Source organism: Bubalus kerabau, chromosome 15 (genome assembly GCF_029407905.1).
Source record: "Bubalus kerabau isolate K-KA32 ecotype Philippines breed swamp buffalo chromosome 15, PCC_UOA_SB_1v2, whole genome shotgun sequence".
Classification (NCBI taxonomy): domain Eukaryota; kingdom Metazoa; phylum Chordata; class Mammalia; order Artiodactyla; family Bovidae; genus Bubalus; species Bubalus kerabau.
Window position 1 is genome coordinate 47,699,251 of NC_073638.1, and position 17,977 is coordinate 47,717,227.

Genomic DNA, 17,977 nt, shown 5'->3' on the forward strand with positions numbered 1-17,977 from the left:
TTTCCTGGAAAATCCCATGGAGAGAGGAGCCTGGTAGGCTGCAGTCCATGGGGTCACTAAGAGTCGGACACGACTGAGCAACTTCACTTTCACTTTTCACTTTCATGCATTGGAGAAGGAAATGGCAACCCACTCCAGTGTTCTTGCCTGGAGAATCCCAGGGACAGGGGAGCCTGATGGGCTGCCGTCTATGGGGTCGCACAGAGTTGGACACGACTGAAGCAACTTAGCAGCAGCAGCAGCAGTCATTCATGATATTCATTCATGATAAGTGATAACACTGTATTTGCCTTTCTCTGATTTATTTCACTAAGCAAAGTACCCTCCAGATCCATTGCACTAAAAAATTCAGAAACTTTACAAGTTAAGGTGACATTTAAGATAATGAGTATTGTCAGGTCCCTTGCAACAATACAATACTATTTAGAAACAGACATAGAATTAGAGAAATAGAAAACTGAAACAAATACAAACTTTCCACCAATATAAGAAAAGTTTTTCTTGGATCATTCACATAAAATTTTTTTCTGAAGTTAGCAAACATGAACACATATGTGAAAATTATAAAGAGACCCATGTCATAAGAGTGGTGCTGTTAAACAGACATAGAAAGAGCTATCTTGGCTTTCCCCTTTCTAGTTTACAAATCAATGAAAGTGCAATCATATTTGCTCTTCATATAAGCTAACACATGCAACACATACTTCTTCATGGTTTCCACAGATCATCTGGAGATACAACTGGATCTTGGATGGTTGGGCAAGGGTGTATACAATTGTCCTCATTGTTCACTTACTCACAGGTACGTGATCAGGACTTATAACCTATGAATGTCTTCTGCACAGGCATTTGGCCACTTTGACCTGTATATCCTTTGTCTTCATGCCATAAATGATGGGATTGAACATTGAGGGTATAAGAAGGTAGAGATTGGCAAGAAGAATGTGGGCAGGAAGTGGGATATTGTGACCAAGGCGGTGGGTGAGAGAAGAGAAGAGTGCAGGCACATAAGTGATAAGGATGACAAAGAGGTGGGCTGAGCAGGTGTTAAGGGCTTTGTAGATGGCATCTCGAGAATTGAGACGTATCACGGCCTGCAAGATGAGACCATAAGAGAGGCCAATGAGCACTAAATCAAGCCCCACCACAAGAAGAATCACAAACAGCCCATAGATCCGGTTACGCCTGGTGTCATCACAGGCCAGTTTCACCACAGCCATGTGGTCACAGTAGGTGTGAGGAATGACCATGTGGCAGAAGGTCAACCTTTGCAGTAGAAGAGGCATGGGCAGGATAAGAATCACCCCCTTGGCTAAAGCCATCAGTCCCAGGCGTCCAACTAAGGAATGGCTCAGAACTGCGTTGTAGCGTAGTGGCTCACACACAGCCACAAATCGGTCAAAGGCCATTGCAACAAGTAGGGCTGATCGTACCACGGATGTTCCATGGATGAAAAACATCTGAGTGAAACAGGCATTGACAGCTATGTCCCGATCATTGAACCAGAAGAGGCAGAGGAGCTTAGGCAACAGAGCCAGAGTGGATATAAGGTCAGCCACCATCAGCAGAGCCAGGAGCAGGTACATTGGTGTGTGAAGTGTGGGCTCCCTGGCCAGCATGAAAAGGATGGCACCATTACTGATGAGGATAGCCAAAAACATGGAGAAGAAAGGAAGAGATAACCATAAGTGCTGTGCCTCTAAGCCAGGTATGCCCATCAAAGTGAAGGTCATAAAGTTGGAGTGGTTGAAGATAGCATAGTAGAAACTGGTGGTGGTTGATAAAGGAAGTTTTGACACTTCCCAATGAGACATGGCAGTGTGCCGTTTTTTTTTTTAATATCAGTTTGGCTTTCAGTGACTCACTTGAGTTAGGGTTCAGAGAAAAATGGAAGAATACCCCTTTGGAAACATGGAGTTTTCAACATGGCTTCAGTTCTATCACAACATCATTTTCACACTCACTTCTTTATGAGCCTTAAACTTCTTTTCTGTATAAGGAATGTTGTAATGGACTTTAACTCTCACCTCTTCCAGTTCAGCAATTCTCTACATCAAAAATTTTGTCTGAAATTCTGAGTAAGAATAGGAGAAAAGATTTTCAACCTTGATTAAAAGATGGAAGAACATGATAGAAGAACTGTAATATTCTCATTGGGAAGCGTCCTACGGAGAGGAAATATGCTTACATTTTATTGCAAGAGTGATGAGTTGTTGGGAGTCTCCGTGTTCCTTAGGTGTTTTCCTTCTTTCAGAAATCTAGTCTCTGGTTATAATCCTGTTTCTCCCCACTGGATTCCTCTGGGTTTTTTTTTGGACAAAATGTCATAGATAGGTTGTCTAAATGAAGACAACATCAGCTTGCTCCTTTTGTAGGATAAACCCTGACAATTGGATTTTCTCTTTTTTTGTAATGCAAGTGCTTGCCTTGAGCTTTGATTGCCTAGGCATATACTTCAGAGATGGCTATCTCATAAACACTTTGGCAGCCAGAGGACTAGATGAATGGGGAGGCCAGTTTCCTTTATTTTAGAGTTCTTGGTTGTTTTTGATATCTGGCCATTTGGGTCCTTTGTTTTCCCTTTCCCCACACTTTAGATTTCTGCTCTTATGTTTTAAATTCACCAACAAACAGTGAGCCTACAAAATCCTAAGCCCACACACTTGACTCCAATAAAAGAAGAACCCAAGACCTAGGTGCTACTCATGACTCACTGTGTGGTCCCAAGTTTGCTGTGTAATTTCTAGCATTTCTTAGTAATAAACATTCTTAACCTTCCCCACTTGCTGCAAAGTTTCCCGATGGCAATTGCTGAGGGCATCTTCCATTTATGCCAAGAACTACAAGGACAGGTCCAACTACCAGACTGGCTATCCATAGGTATTGTCAAGTACAAAACAATCTCCTACTCTCTCTCTCAAGCTATGTATTTATGCACTTGATAGACAGTCTTCTGTGGTTTTTCTTCTGATTTGTGCATCTTTCTTTCATTACAGTCAGCCCTCATGTGTAGATTGAATTGCCTTTAATCATGGGTAATTTACTTCAAATTAGTCCACTGGGCTACTAATTTATTCTTCAGACATATCATGAAGTACTTGAAGCATGATAAGTTTGTTCCTGCTTCAGGGTATTTGCCCTTACTGTTCAATTTCTCTGTGTATTTTCACATGACCCACTGCCTACCCTTATGTAGGTCTGCAAAATAAATAAATAAATAAATAAATACTGGTTTATTAAACTTCTATTTTTATCACAATAACTGTATATCATCTTCTGAAGCAGCCATTTTTCTCTATTCCCTCTCCTGGCTTATTTTCATACTTCATAGAGTCAAAAGAGTGGTTCCCAGTCTTGGTTGCATATTAGAAGAATCTGAAAAGTTTGTAGACTTCTGATACCTAGGAAACTTAGGTATATTAAGGAATAGTGAGAAAATCAGTGTGACCTTGCTGTCACGTGAGTGGAGTTCTGGAGACAAGGTTAGAAGTGGGATCTATGACTGACAGTTCCTATTACCTAAAATGCTTTCCTAAAATTTACCTAAAATTTATTTCTTTTTTTCTTGAAAACTCAAGAATTATCCTTGCCTCATTGTTACCTTCCCTTTCCTGCTGTTGCTCACATCATGGGGTGAGTTTAGTCGCTAAGTTGGGTCCTTGCAAACTCATGGATTCTAACCTGCCAGGCTTCTCTGTCCATAATATTTTCCAGGCAAGAATATTGGAGTGGGTTGCCATTTCTTTCTTCAGGGGATCTTCCTGACCCAAGGATCAAACTCTGGTCTCCTGCATTGCAGGCAGATTCTTTACCAACTGAGCTACCAGGGAAACCACATCATGCTTCTGCCCATACCTCTGCCCTATTGCATAGCACTTAAACTAAGTTTCCTTTCCTTAAGCAATTTCTCTACTTAAGTAATACTTATTAAGTACTCACTACGAGCCAAAACTATGGTTTTTCCAGTAGTTGTCTATGGGTGTGAGAGTTGAACAATAAAGAAGGTTGAGCACTGAAGAACTGATGCTTTCAAATTGTGGTACTGGAGAAGACTCTTGAAGGTAGCTTGGTCTGCATGGAGATAAAAATAGTCAATCCTACAGGAAATCAGTTCTGAATATTCATTGGTAGCATTGATGCTGAAGCTGAAGCTCCAATACTTTAGCCACCTGATAGAGCAGCCAACTTATTGGAGAAGACCCTGATGCTGGGAAAGATTAATGGCAAGAGGAGAAGGGGCAACAGAGGATAAGAGGGTTGGATGGCATCACCGACTCAATGGACATGAGTTTGAGCAAACTCTGAGAGTTAATGAAGGCCAGGGAAGCCTGGTATGCTGCAGTTCATGGGGTCGCAAAGAGTCAGACACAACTTACTGACTGTACAATAACAACAAGCCAGGACTTATAAATCAGCCCTACATGCTCGTATCTAAATACATTTCTGCATTATTTGAAAACCATCTGATTCTTGAAACTTTTATTCTGTCACCTCCTATATACCCTGTAAACCTGTTTACTTTTCTGAAGTGAGGCACTATTTTCAGATATCCGGGGTAGAGGTTGCTAAGTGACTAGCAGATGAATGGCCAGTTCAAAGTAGGGGGTGCTACAGATGGAAGGCACTTACAGAAGACAATCTGATTAAAAGAAAGGGATTTAGGAGTAGTTCTAATGATTTACATAAGAACTTACCTAGAAATGTTTTCCCATATTCCTACCAGCTTCTTTTCTTCTGATAACCAGAGCTTGTCATTCCAAAGTCACAACTTGAATCTGCCTATTTCATGTTTCATAGAACACTATTTTTCTTTTCCACTGAGTTGATCTTAGCCCCTGGGAAAGGGATCTCTGCCACCCTGGGTCTCCTCCTGTTTCTTTTTCTTGGGGCACAACATATAGCATCCTTTCTACATGGACTAAGGCTCTGACACTATATAAGGGAAATTTTGGACTCTATGATTTCATCATCCAAGAACTTAGGGCACAGCCTGATTCTATAGAGATCAAAGAAAGAGGGAGGGTTAAAAAACAAAACAAAACAAAACAAAACAAAAAAAAACTAGTTCATTAGAGTATCCCACTGGGCTGGATTCATTCAAAGAACAACATAACCTGAAAAGTAACTCTCAGGGGAAAAGGGATAATTTTGACCATTGCCAGTTTTTACGTAATGTTGGTTTTGTATGACTTAACCTCTATTTGGTGGATGCCTACAGATAGAGCTTTAGCTCTTTAATATAGACTTTTTTTGCTATTTCTTAAAAAAAAATATTTATTTTTAATTGGAAGATAATTGCTTTACAGCATTGTACTGGGTTCTGCAATACGTCAAAAGAATCAGTTATAGGTATCAACAAGACCAAGCTCACTCTGCTCACCATATAAGAGGCCAATGAATTGAATCAGAGATGAAATATTGAGGCAAGGCTGCTTCATGTCTCCAAAAAACCATCTTACTGAGGTCTAGAAGTGCTCTTTCTTTACAATCAGAGATGAGAGGGAGGTGAGGAAAGAAAGTAAAAAGCCATGAATCTTGCAAATATCTCCTAGAATGGCAAGCTTTAGGTAGGAGATATGTTAATTTCTTCCTTCCTCACATCCACAGGTGGACAAAGTCCTGAACCAAGGCTCTTAAGCTTAACACCAAGGCAGAGGGGCAGGATTCTCTTAGGCAAGTCATTATATATGATTATAATAACAAAAGCAAGTCAAAGAAACAGTTCCAACTTGGAGTCCGAATTGACTTTTCCTTGCAACAGGTATGCATACATATGTTCCCTCCCTTTCGACCTTCCCCCCACCTCCCCTTCCACCCCGCCTCTCTGGGTTGTCACTAGGATGAGCTCCCTGCGTCATACAGCAAATTCCCATTGGCTTTCTTATTTTACATACGGTAATGTATATGTTTCAGTGCTACTCTCCCAGTAGATTTTGGAATAAGGCCATGCTTCAGATGATACTAGTCTAACTCATATGGCCCTTGTACACAATAATGCTGAGGTGGCTCAGCGGTAAAAGAATCCATCTGCAATGTAGGAGATCTCTGTGAGGCAGCAGTGGGTGGTGGCCTGAAGCGAGATCTTAAATCCTTGTCGTTATTGAACCTGGGTCCACCTGGATGAGAACCAGGAATCCTGGCCACCAAACCAACAAGGGTTAGAAGCTAGAGGCTAATTTTCCCTGGATCTTTGCCCCGCCCCCCAAGAAAAATGCATTTATCATAAAGACAGAAACTGTAAATGCTGGTACAAAGTTTATTATAAGAGACACAGCACAACCGCAAGTAGGAGAGCACACAGAGAAGCAGTTTGTTTAGGTGAGAAAGAAGCAAGGCAGAGATGCATACCTGGAGAGAAAGGGTGTGGGTGTCCCCTCTAGTGAGGAAGACCATAGTAAAGAGGCAGTTAAGTCATTTATATTAAGTGAGGAAACAGACAGAACAGGCTCCATCTTGAAAGCAAGCCTCCATCTTGGGCCAGACTGTGGACTTTGAGCTATATGCCCAGTATCTATGGAAACAACATACCAACTGGAAAACCAGACCCCGCACCACCCCCTCCCCCACACACACACATACCCCGCCAAATGGAAGAGCCCTAGAGCTTGTACCTAGACTCTCTGTAGCCTAAAAAAATACCCTAATTATCTGTGTAACCGAATACAATCATAAATTCTATTATGCTTACTGGGGTATGACCACAGGCCTATTGATAACTCTCCATTGTTAACTACCTAGGCTTAAGGCATATGGATCATGGGTTAACTTTGATCATATCTTTCTTTTCCATGGGGCTTCCCAGGTGGCGCTAGTGGTAAAAGAACCCACCCGCCAATGCAGGAGATGTAAGAGACATGGGTTCAATCCCTGGGTTGGGAAGATCCCCTGGAGGTGGGCATGGCAAACCACTCCAGTATTCTTGCCCGGAGATTCCCAAGAACAGAGGAGCTTGGCAGACTACAGTCCATGGGATCACAAAAAGTCGGACATGACTTAGCACTGCACCATCCACTGTCGTAGGCCTGGGTTGACTCCCACAGCATTCAGTGCTACTGCTATTTGTTTTTCCTTTGTTCAGACTAGTTTCAGGGAATTTGGGGAGGTGGGTTTGGGCACGTACACTTATAGTATATAAGGTTTTCACAAAAACTGGTTGGGGTCCTTGGCTAAGAGGAGACTCTGCCTTGGGCCCACCAGGGAAATAAACTGCACTCCACTATCTGCATTGTCCTTCTGAGTGAGTTTGTTTCCCGGAATGAACGCGGCTACAACAATATAAGGCTATTCTTCTGATTTTGCCTTCCTTTCTGGCCAGTTATCTGGTTTCTTTTTCCGCACCTGCCCTGCCCTGGGACTCTCCCTTGGGGTGCACATGCACCCCTCAGCCAAGATGGATCTCAAAGTGAAGGCTTCTGGAAGGAACAAGACTCATTATGGCCTGGCATTATGCCTTGGCTTTTGACTCCAAGGAGCCTTTCTGTGCATGTATAGTGTTCCCTTACCTTTTACTTACAAGAATCTGTGCCTCTCTTTGTCCTTGCCATGATTATTCCCTTGAGGTGTAAACAAGAGACAAAGACTAGCTATTTACCCTGTTTCTGTTGTTACTTTCATTCCCAAATGTGGAGCTGGTTATAAATTCCTCAGCTGGAGCACACATATCTCTTATCTCAGGAAATGCAAAGAAGAGGCTGGCTGATGGTGAATTTTCAAACTGGAGCCTGTCTATCTCCTACCCAGCAGGAGCTGAAGGTTCCATCCCTGGACTGGGAAGAGCCCCTGGAGAAGGAAATGGCAACCACTTCAGTATTCCTGCCTAAGAAATCCCATGGACAGAGGAGCCTGGCAAGCTACAGTCCATGGGGTCACGAAGAGTAGACGTGACTGAGCCACCAAACAGCTAATGGCAACAAAATTTGCAACTTTAAAATTCTAAAAACACAATACATAACAAGATCCTGGAAACAAATACATGTCTATCAATAGATGACTGCTGAAATAAATGTTGACAAACATCTGCAGGAATGTTATAGAATCATGAAATGGAATAAAATAGGTCTACCTATGCTAATATGGAAGGAATGCTAAAAGATATTATTAAATAAACAAATTTTAAAAAACATAGTAACATGTTATCATTTATGTTTTTCATCTGTAATGCTGTCAACAAGTTATCTCTTGTTTAATTTTCCCAATGCATATATTTTTTCCATAGAAGACATGTGAAGATACCTGTCTTATCTTTTTTTTCTTTTTTATTTTTTAAGTTATGAAAGTATGATAACACATTTACAGAAGACTTGGAAAATACAGAACAAAGTTACATATAGTGACACTTATCTTTTCTTAAAATGCATTTTTATTTAGTTCATTTAGTAATTAGCTAAAATTAGAATATTCTATCAACAGATTTATAGTGGTTGCTGAGCTGTAACATCCATCCAGATTTTCATGCCCTGATCCTAGTTTTCAAGATTCCAATTTATCTAAACAGCACAGTCTGGTTACATTATAGTGGACAAGAGTGTTGTGATGCTTTGTAGTATTAAAAATAAAAATAATATCTTTGGACTATTTAAATACAAAATTAATTGGTTTTATCATTAATATATTTAAGTAAGAGAAGACTCTTCAAATATAATGGGGTAAGGAGATGATTCAATTTGCAATCATTTTTATTTTTCACCTATCAGCCATTACTGAAATTTTTTTCTGATGAAATTCCAGGTATATAGCTCATAAATCCATAGCGAAATTTCCCTGAAATAGGCCACTTCTAAAATAGCTCAGCAACAGTTCAACTGATGTTGACAGACCACAAAATCTATCAAACTCTGATGTGGTTTTCTTCCATTGTGGTCAGTAGTATTTTGCATGACCTATGTGAATATTCCTCTTATTCTTCTGATATTAACTATTTGAATTAATATTTACTTATTCAGTTATGGTCCTCTGCCCGTTCTTGACAAATAATCAAATTTGTAGTTTCTTCCATAGAGCTATAATATATAAACTCTGAAAACTTGCTAATAATTCCCAGAATTATAATAGGACATCTATTTGGATAGATCTTTATCAGTTCAGTTCATCTCAGTCACTCAGTTGTGTCCAACTCTTTGCGACCCCATGGACTGCAGCACACCAGGCGTCCCTGTCCATCACCAATTCCCAGAGCTTGCTCAAACTCATGTCCATTGAGTCAGTGATGCCATACAACCATCTTATCCTGTTGTCCTCTTCTCCTCCTGCCTTCAATCCTTCCCAGTATCAAGGTCTTTTCCAATGAGTCAGTTCTTCACATCAGGTGGCCAAAGTATTGGAGTTTCAGTTTCAGCAGCAGTCCCTCCAATGAATATTCTGGACTGATTTCCTTTAGGATGGACTGATTGGAACTCCTTGCAGTCCAAGGGACTCTCAAGAGTCTTCTCCGCCACCACAGTACAAAAGTATCAATTCTTCGGTGCTCAGCTTTCTTTATATAGTCCAGCTCTCACTTTCATACATGGCTACTGGAAAAGCCATAGCTTTGACTAGACTGGCCTTTGTCAGCAAAGTAATGTCTCTGGTTTTCAACATGCTGTCTAGGTAGGTCATAGTTTTTCTTCCAAGGAGCAAGCATCTTTTAATTTCACGGCTGCAGTCACTATCTGCAGTGATTTTGGAGCCTAAAACACAGTCTGTGACTGTTTCCATTGTTTCCCCATCTATTTGCCATGAAGTGATGGGATCAAATGCCATGATCTTCATTTTTTGAATGTTGAGTTTTAAGCCAGCTTTTTCACTCTCCTCTTTCACTTTCACCAAGAGGCCCTTTAGTTCCTCTTCAGTTTCTGCCATAATGGTGGTGTCATCTGCATATCTGAGGTTATTGATATTTCTCCTGGCAATCTTGATCCCAGCTTGTGTTTCATCCAGTCCAGCATTCTGCATGATGTACTCTGCATAGAAATTAAATAAGCAGGGTGACAATATACAGCCTTGACGTACTCCTTTCCCTATTTCGAACCAGTCTTTTTCCATGTCCAGTTCTAACTGTTGCTTCTTGAAATCTGCATACAGGTTTCTCAGGAGGCAGGTAAGGAGGTCTGGTATTCCCATCTGTTGAAGAATTTTCCACAGTTTGTTGTGATCCAAACAGTCAAAGGCTTTAACATAATTAATAAAGCAGAAGCAGAAGTTTTTCTGGAATTCTCTTGCTTTTTAGTTGTCAGTTCACTTACTATTGAAGCCTTGTTTGGAGAATTTTGAGCATTATTTTGCTAGTGTGTGAGATGAGTGCAATTGTGAGGTAGTTTGAACATTCTTTGGCATTGCCTTTTTTTGGGGATTGGAATGAAAACTGACATTTTCCAGTCTTGTGGCCACTGCTGAATTTTCCAAATTTGCTGTCATATTGAGTGCAGTACTTTCACAGCATCATCTTTTAGGATTTGAAAGAGCACAACTGGAATTCCATCATCTTCTCTAGTTTCGTTCATAGTGATGCTTCCTAAGGCCCACTTGACTTTGCATTCCAGGATGTCTGACTCTAGGTGAGTGATCACACCATCGTGGTTATATGGGTCATGAAGATCTTTTTTGAATAGTTCTTCTATGTATTCTTGCCACTTGTTCTTACTATCTTCTGCTTCTGTTAGGTCCATGCCATTTCTGTCCTTTATTGTGCCTGTATTTGCAAAAAATGTTCCCTTGATGTCTTATTTTCTTGAAGAGATCTCTAGCCTTTCACATTCTATTGTTTTCCTCTATTTCTTTGCATTGATTGCTGAAAGCTTTATAAAAGTGAACAAATGAAGAAACAAAAAAAAATAAAGCAATGTTTGTCTGAAGCTGAAGTATTTATCACCTGAATAATAGGTCCTCAGTCAGTTGCACATATATAAAGCATCAGACTCCAAAATTTAGATCTAAATATACAGACCTATCTGCAGACATCATTGCCACAGAATTGAATATTGAAATGTTTTGATAGAGTTGTTAACAAAGAATGCGATGAGATACATGGCTAGATAAATACATATTTTTCTCTAAAGTTAAATAAAGTAAAGCTGAGAAGTTATGAATATGCTAGTTTATTCTCAGATGTGTTGGTTTATTAAAACAGCCACAGGGACTAACATTTTAAGAAAAGAACTGAGCAGTATTATTTTAAGTAAAAGCATAGAAAACCTATCTAAAAATCTATGTTAAACTGACGATAGGTTTGTTTGGAAAAAGCACATTCAGTCACATGATATGAAATTTGATACTTCACAAGCAGAAATAAACTATTATTTTAAACTACAAAGTAAAACCAGTAAACTTAAAGCTTCATTTGACACTATTGGATAGGAAGAAGAGAATACCACCAAGCCTCCAACAAAGAAATCAGCTCTCCTGCATATACATGGGAGATTCTCAGGAGAGGCATGTGGAGTGGTATTTTTATTTTAACAAAATGAAGCATGAACTCCAATTGGGAAATATTTCTCAATGGAGGAAAAATACAAGAAGCACTTCAGGTAAAAGAATCCTGCAGCAGTGGAGGAAACATTGTCCTTCTCAATACAGGAAGTCTGTGACTGGAAATCTGATAATACAAAGGGAAAGGGAACTATAGACTTATTTGTCTTTAATTTTTATTTGAAGTACGTCTGTATTTGTCTCGTGTATGGTAAAGAAGAATGAATTATACACAGGGAATTGTTGCTGACCAAAGAACCAAAGTAGAAAAGTCCAGGACTAGATGAAGCAAATGAAAACAAAGAAAAATGCTCCTTGGTCTTGTCAAGAGGCAGAAAAAGGAAATTTACAATTGGCAACAAAGAGAGAAATTTTAAAAATCCTGCTGCACATAAAAGTTCAAAGTTAAATAAATATGTAAGTCATACTTATGAAAAAAGGAATCACATCTAGCTTGTATCTATACTCTTACTTTAAATAGCAAAGTAATTACAGGTAGTAAATTATGCATAAAATCTATTTAAAGGGCTTACTTCCAGGGACCAGTTTCATGTAAAAGCAGAAGGAAGACTTTTATACTTCATTGTGTATCTTTTCACATTTGTTTGCTTTACAAAGTACATGTATTATTTTAACAACAAAAATAGAAAGAACAACAATAGTAAGTAGCACTATTTATTTCATTCTGTGTAAAAAAGAAGTAAGAATTGAGAATAACTATACACATCTATAGAAGCTCTTTTCTTTCTAGAAACACTTTTAAATATTTTAAGAATACTTTTTAGTTAGCTATAGTTATGGACGTTGAACCATGTTAATGAGATAACTTTTTATTTGAAGTTGAAAAATTAAAATAATGAATCTATTGGATGAACTCAAGGTGTGAGCCCTTCTTAATCTCAAAGAAAATTCACAGCTTATGGTGAGGCCACCTGCATGCTCACTTGCTCAGTTGTGTCCAACTCTTTGTGACCCCATAGACTGTAGCCCACCAGGTTGCTCTGTCATGGAGTTTTCCAGGAAAGAATACTGGGGTGGGTTGCCATTTCCTATTCCAGGGGATCTTTCTGATCCAGGAATTGAAACTGCATCTCTTGTGTCTCCTGCATTAGCAGGCAGATTCTTTACTGCTGTGCCACCTGGGAAGCCTGTGAGGCCTTGGTTGTGTAGATTTTTATGCTAGATAGTTCTTGCACACCATCCACAATTCTCTTGTATCCATTCAAGCAATGCTGCTGTGACCAGTTCCTAGCAGGTATAATCAGACAATCAAGCTCAGATCATGCCTAGTAATGTCTTGCCATGGGGCTTCCCCAAGTCCATGGATACCCCTAGCAAACAGCTCTGCTGTCGTGCGTAAGTACTTGGAGTTAACACCTGTTGGGCAGGCCAGGAACCCTGTTTGAGCCATTGGGAGAAGTCCTTTCATCCCCTGAAGATGAAATACTCTGAGATGTATTTCAGAAGGCTCTTTAGATGGTTCTGGCAGGGCTGGACAATAGTCTCCACTAACAGTGTGCAACTGGACCAAAAATCTTATATTGGCTTTTCCTCTTTCTTGTTTCACTCTGTTTTACAAGGGCCATATTTTGTGAATACATTTCTAAATGAGCTGCCAATATGCAAGCTTTTGTCTCAGGCCTGTTTTCTGGGGAATCTAGATTTATATTCCCCAATGCTACAAAATCTTTTGCCCCAATACCTAAAACTCTAGTCAGATGTTGCCTCCATGAAAATTTATTACAAGATACTTATTTATATATTTACTATTATATAATTATTTTCTAATTGTTTATATTTTGGGAGCTTGAGACTCTTACTAGGCATATTTGCTGTTTAGTTGCTCAATTGTGTCTGACTTTGTGACTCCATGGCCTGTAGCCCACCAGAACCCTCTGTCCATGGGATTCTCCAGGCAAGAATACTGGAGTGGGTTGCCATTTCCTCCTCCAGCGGATCTTCCCATACCAGGGATTGAAGCTGCATCTCTTGCATTGCAGGTAGATTCTTTACCTTAAGTTCTCCATAAAATGGAGATGATAGAAGGGTAGTCAACTCTCTATTAACTCAAATCCAAATACCTAGCAGACAGAAAATGATTTAAACTTGACCATGATACAAAACATTTGAACATTTTTCTAGCTTTGCATGGCTAGAAACAACTCTATAGACATGAGAAAAATAATAGTTTATATCTATGTCATATTCTATCTTGTTAGCAAGTCTACAGGAGATGAATCAAGCTGATCTTACAGTAGAAACAATAAAACACTTTTAAATAAGAAGAAAACAGGCCAAGAGAAAAAACACAGATGGAGTCAGACTTGCTTCTTTTTCTGAGTTTCTCAGCTCTCTCTGTTTTCTCAGAATCATCTGCTGCTGACAGCTTTCCTACCACAATTTTCCCAATATGCATTATATTCCCAAGTTAATAAATGTTTTGCTCATAATTTCAGTAAAAATAGACTTTTTATTTTTATAAAATAACCAGTCATAAAGCAAAAGGAAGAAAATAAATATGAGAGATAGGCAATATTTTATTATGCAGATCTCTGCTTCTGTAACTCATTAAATCAGACAGAGATCTCAGCAAAATTAAGTTTTGTGCTACCATAGCCCCTCCAGCTAATGAGTGCTTCAGGTTCCTTCACAAACTGCTACTTATGTGTCAATTAATGTTTAATCATAAAGTATTATGCTGAGTAATTTGTGTGTGTGTGTGTTTAATCTTCAAGTTTGTGGTGTCAGATAGGCAGTACTCTGTACCTCAACCATTTTTTCTCCTGTAAGCTTTCCTTTAACTCTAGTTCTCCATTTGTAGAAGAAATATTTCCTAGTAAGCCTCATTTTTTTTCCTCCTGAAGGTTGTGCCCATTATTTCAAGCTTTGAAATATTCCATCTTTCACAGCCCTTGTTAATGAATTGTTCAATATACTGGATTGAACAATATAATTAATTGTTCAAAGAACAATATATATAATTGTTTAATAAATAATTTATTAGTGTTTATTATAGCTGGTATCACTCTCGAGGAGTATCATTTATTTCCCTCTAGATTAGTGTTTTAAGAGTCTCCTTTTAGGGAATTCCCTGGTGATCCATTGGTTAGGGCTCTGCGCATCCACTGCAGAGGGCATGGATTCAATCTTTGGTCAGAAAACTAAGATTCCACATGCTGTGAGGCATGGCCAAAAAAAAAAAAAAAGTCTCCTCTAAATGGTAGCTATGTGGCTTCAAGGGTGTCTTTTCACTGAGCTCTGTCTTTAAATATTAGTTCTACAATATAATGACCAACCCTAGAATTTTGGGACTTTATCCTTCATACATCTTGAAAGATTTGCACTATATCCTAAATCATTGTCTAAAAGTGATAAATAATATCCTCTGAGCTTTATGAATTCCTAAGTTTGGGCACAAGATCTGAGCTCCACAAACTGTCCAAGAACTTGCCCATGAAATTTCCATGTTCCCAGAGAAATTGCCTTTCAGAGGGCTATAGCCAATGACTTCCAGTGTAAAACTGACTTATGACTACAAGCAATAACAAAACATTCTCAGAATTTTCTCAGTAAGAGATTCTTAAGAAACACTGGAATTAGTAGAGACAAGCAGGAGAGTTGACAACAAGAATTTTTAAAAATGTGAAATTAGTTTAAAGGCATATCCACCTTTTAAGCTTAGGAGCTTCCCATTTCTCCTTTTCCACTGGAATTTCTCTAGGAATTGGGGATTATGTCTCTTGTCCATATTCCCCCTAGTTCTACAAAGAAGCAAGTCCTGTAAACCAAACATAAGTCTCTTGCAGCAGGTATAATAAATTAGTGTACTTTTTCTGACCTACTCACTCACCCTCAAATAATCTTAACCTTTTCCCCCACAACTTGACCAGCCTTGGCAAAGTGGTTGTTTCTGTTTTAGTCATTAAGTCATGTCTGACTCTTTGTGACCGTATGGACTGCAGCATGCCAGGCTCCTCTGTCCATGAGATTTTCCAAGCAAGAAAACTGGAGTGGGTTGCCATTTCCTTCTCCTGGCAAAGTGGTAGACAAGTTCTACCACTATTCTCTTCTACCAATATTCTCTTCATTTGGAAACATTCCACCTCATTTTACTTGCATTCAGTGTGTGTTGTTCAAAGTTCTTTTATGTACATCGTCACATTCAGTTTTCTCAATTACCATGTCAGATGAAGATAATATGTTATTTTTTCATTTAATGTGAGACTGTAGCCTTGCTTTGGAAATAGTGAGAGTAAGTTCTCCTGTGTCTTAGACTCTCAATTTAAGAATTTTGGCAGATAATTTGTAATATGACGTATTTCTTCCATGAGCTAATTCCTCAAGGAACTTCATTTATGTTGAGATTTTTTATTTTCTTTCAACCAGCAGTGCCAGATAATCAGACAGGTTTCTGACCATAGGTAATATTTATGGGCTCCTTTCTCCAGCACCCATATTTTGTCAATTTGTCCCGAAACTCTTTGGTTTTCACTGCATAAATAATAGGGTTGAGCATTGGAGGTATAAGGAAGTAGAGGCTGCCAAGAATGGTGTGCACATGAGGTGGAATGCCATGGCCAAAACGGTGAGCAAGAAAAGAGAAAAGTGGGGGGGTGTAATAGAGAAGCATGACACAGATGTGTGTGGTGCAGGTATTTACTGCTTTTTGGTGGGCTTCCTTAGAAGAGAGCCGCATTACAGCCCGGATGATCAGCACATAAGATGAGGCAATAGCTGAGACGTCTACCCCAGCAACCAACAAGGCCACCACCAGACCATACACCCTGTTGACCGTGGTGTCCACACACACCATCTTCACCACAGCCATGTGCTCACAATAGGTGCTGGGGATGACATGCCTGGCATGAAAGGGCATCTTCTGGAGGAGGATGGGCATGGGGAGAATGAGCAGGGCAGCTCTCACTAAACTCACAAGGCCGATGAGCCCAATGCGGCTGTTGGAAAGGATGGTGGCATAGCGCAGGGGCTCACAGATGGCCACGTAGCGGTCAAAGGCCATGGACATGAGGATGGCAGACTGCAAGGCAGAGATGGAGTGGAGGAAGAACAGCTGGACCAGGCAGCCCTCGAAGCTGATGTCACTCTGGTCAAACCAGAGGATGCACAGCACCTTGGGGATGGTGGTTGTGGACATGCCCAGGTCCGTGAGGGCCAGCATGCCAAGCAGCAGGAACATGGGCTTATGCAGGGAGCGCTCTGTGGAGATGATGAAGAGGATGGTGCAGTTCCCCAGGATGGTGACAAAGTACATGGAAGAGAAAGGAATAGAGATCCACTTGTGTTTGTCCTCCATCCCAGGAATGCCCTGGAGAAGGAAGAAAGGGGCGTGGCCCTGGGAGGCATTGCAGTCAGTCATGCTGGCCCCCTGGTGGAGCATCTGAAAAGAGCAATCCAGAAACAACTGAGCCTGGATTTTAAAAATAATCAAGATTTTCAAAGTAGAAATAAGTTGGAATATTAAGATACACAAAAATAATTGGGGAGGTTGGATGGAGGCAATCAAAAGGTACAAAGTTTCTGTTATAATTAGTACCAGGGATGTAATGTGCAATATGATAAATATGTATGACAGTTAAGACTAAATCCTAAGAGTTCTTATCAAAAGGAAAAATATTTTTTCTATGTCTTTAAAATTTTGTTTATACATGAGATGACAGATGTTCACAAACCTTAGTGTGATAATCATTTCATGAGGTATATAAGTTACATTATGCTGTATTCTTTAAACTTACACAGGTGCTGTATATCAACTATATCTCAATAAAACTGAATAAAAGAGAATATCTTCAAAACCACCACAGACTGTTTGACTTCCATTTGATCAGAATTGTAGGTTTCCACAGTGTTTTCCAAAGTTCAACACCGAAGATTCAGCACAGTTTGGATTTTCCTGCAAGCCCGCATGTGTCCATCTGGCAAGAAATTTAGACTGTTATGGTTGAAAATATCCTATGAAGCACTGACTCCCCTGTTTTCTAGACTATATTCAGATAAGCTATAATTTGTAATAACACCTTGGTATGCTAATACTGCTATTGACTTCATGCTCCTGATTCCCCTCTATGTTGCAGTCTAAAAGAACAACCTGGGACTCCAATTAAAAAATAATAATAAATGAGAAAAAAGGTGGGTTTAAAGTAGCATAAAAATAATTTTGATATCATGATATATATAATCAATATAATACAGTAGCACATTGTAGTATTAGAGTAGTAATAATGTGGCATAAAATTAATATCTAAGAGAATATGTTTTATCATAGCTATTTTATTAAGGACAGATTGATTCATTGTTTATTATCAGAACATGCTAAATTTTAAGAATATATTGCATCTATTTTTAATGTATTTTCACTTAAAGACTGTAAGTTAAAATATGTGAAACAAAAATAAATTCAATGAGAAATTAATAAAATATTACATAGCCCTCTCTGCAACAAGATCAAATAGGTCAACAAAAGTTTTTTAAAAATAATAAAACTTAAGTTTATAATATAATTTTCTATTCAAGAATT

The 17,977-nt window shown here is 39.2% G+C and overlaps 2 protein-coding genes across 2 annotated transcripts; both read right to left on the minus strand.

Moving 5' to 3' along the window:
- Window positions 1-824: 824 nt before the first annotated feature.
- LOC129628459 (olfactory receptor 52P1-like) lies at window positions 825-1,814 on the minus strand. Its single transcript, XM_055547898.1, has one exon. The coding sequence runs from the start codon at window positions 1,812-1,814 to the stop codon at window positions 825-827; it is 990 nt and encodes a 329-aa protein (XP_055403873.1).
- Window positions 1,815-15,841: 14,027 nt separating this feature from the next.
- On the minus strand, window positions 15,842-16,819 carry LOC129627978 (olfactory receptor 52D1-like). The gene has a single exon (XM_055547400.1). It carries the CDS (start codon window positions 16,817-16,819, stop codon window positions 15,842-15,844), a length of 978 nt encoding a protein of 325 aa, XP_055403375.1.
- Between the last annotated feature and the right edge of the window lie 1,158 nt (window positions 16,820-17,977).

Excerpts from the sequence above, each read along its gene's own strand:
- LOC129627978 (XM_055547400.1), bottom strand. The coding sequence starts at position 16,819 with ATGACTGACTGCAATGCCTCCCAGGGCCACGCCCCTTTCTTCCTTCTC.
- LOC129628459 (XM_055547898.1), bottom strand. The coding sequence starts at position 1,814 with ATGTCTCATTGGGAAGTGTCAAAACTTCCTTTATCAACCACCACCAGT.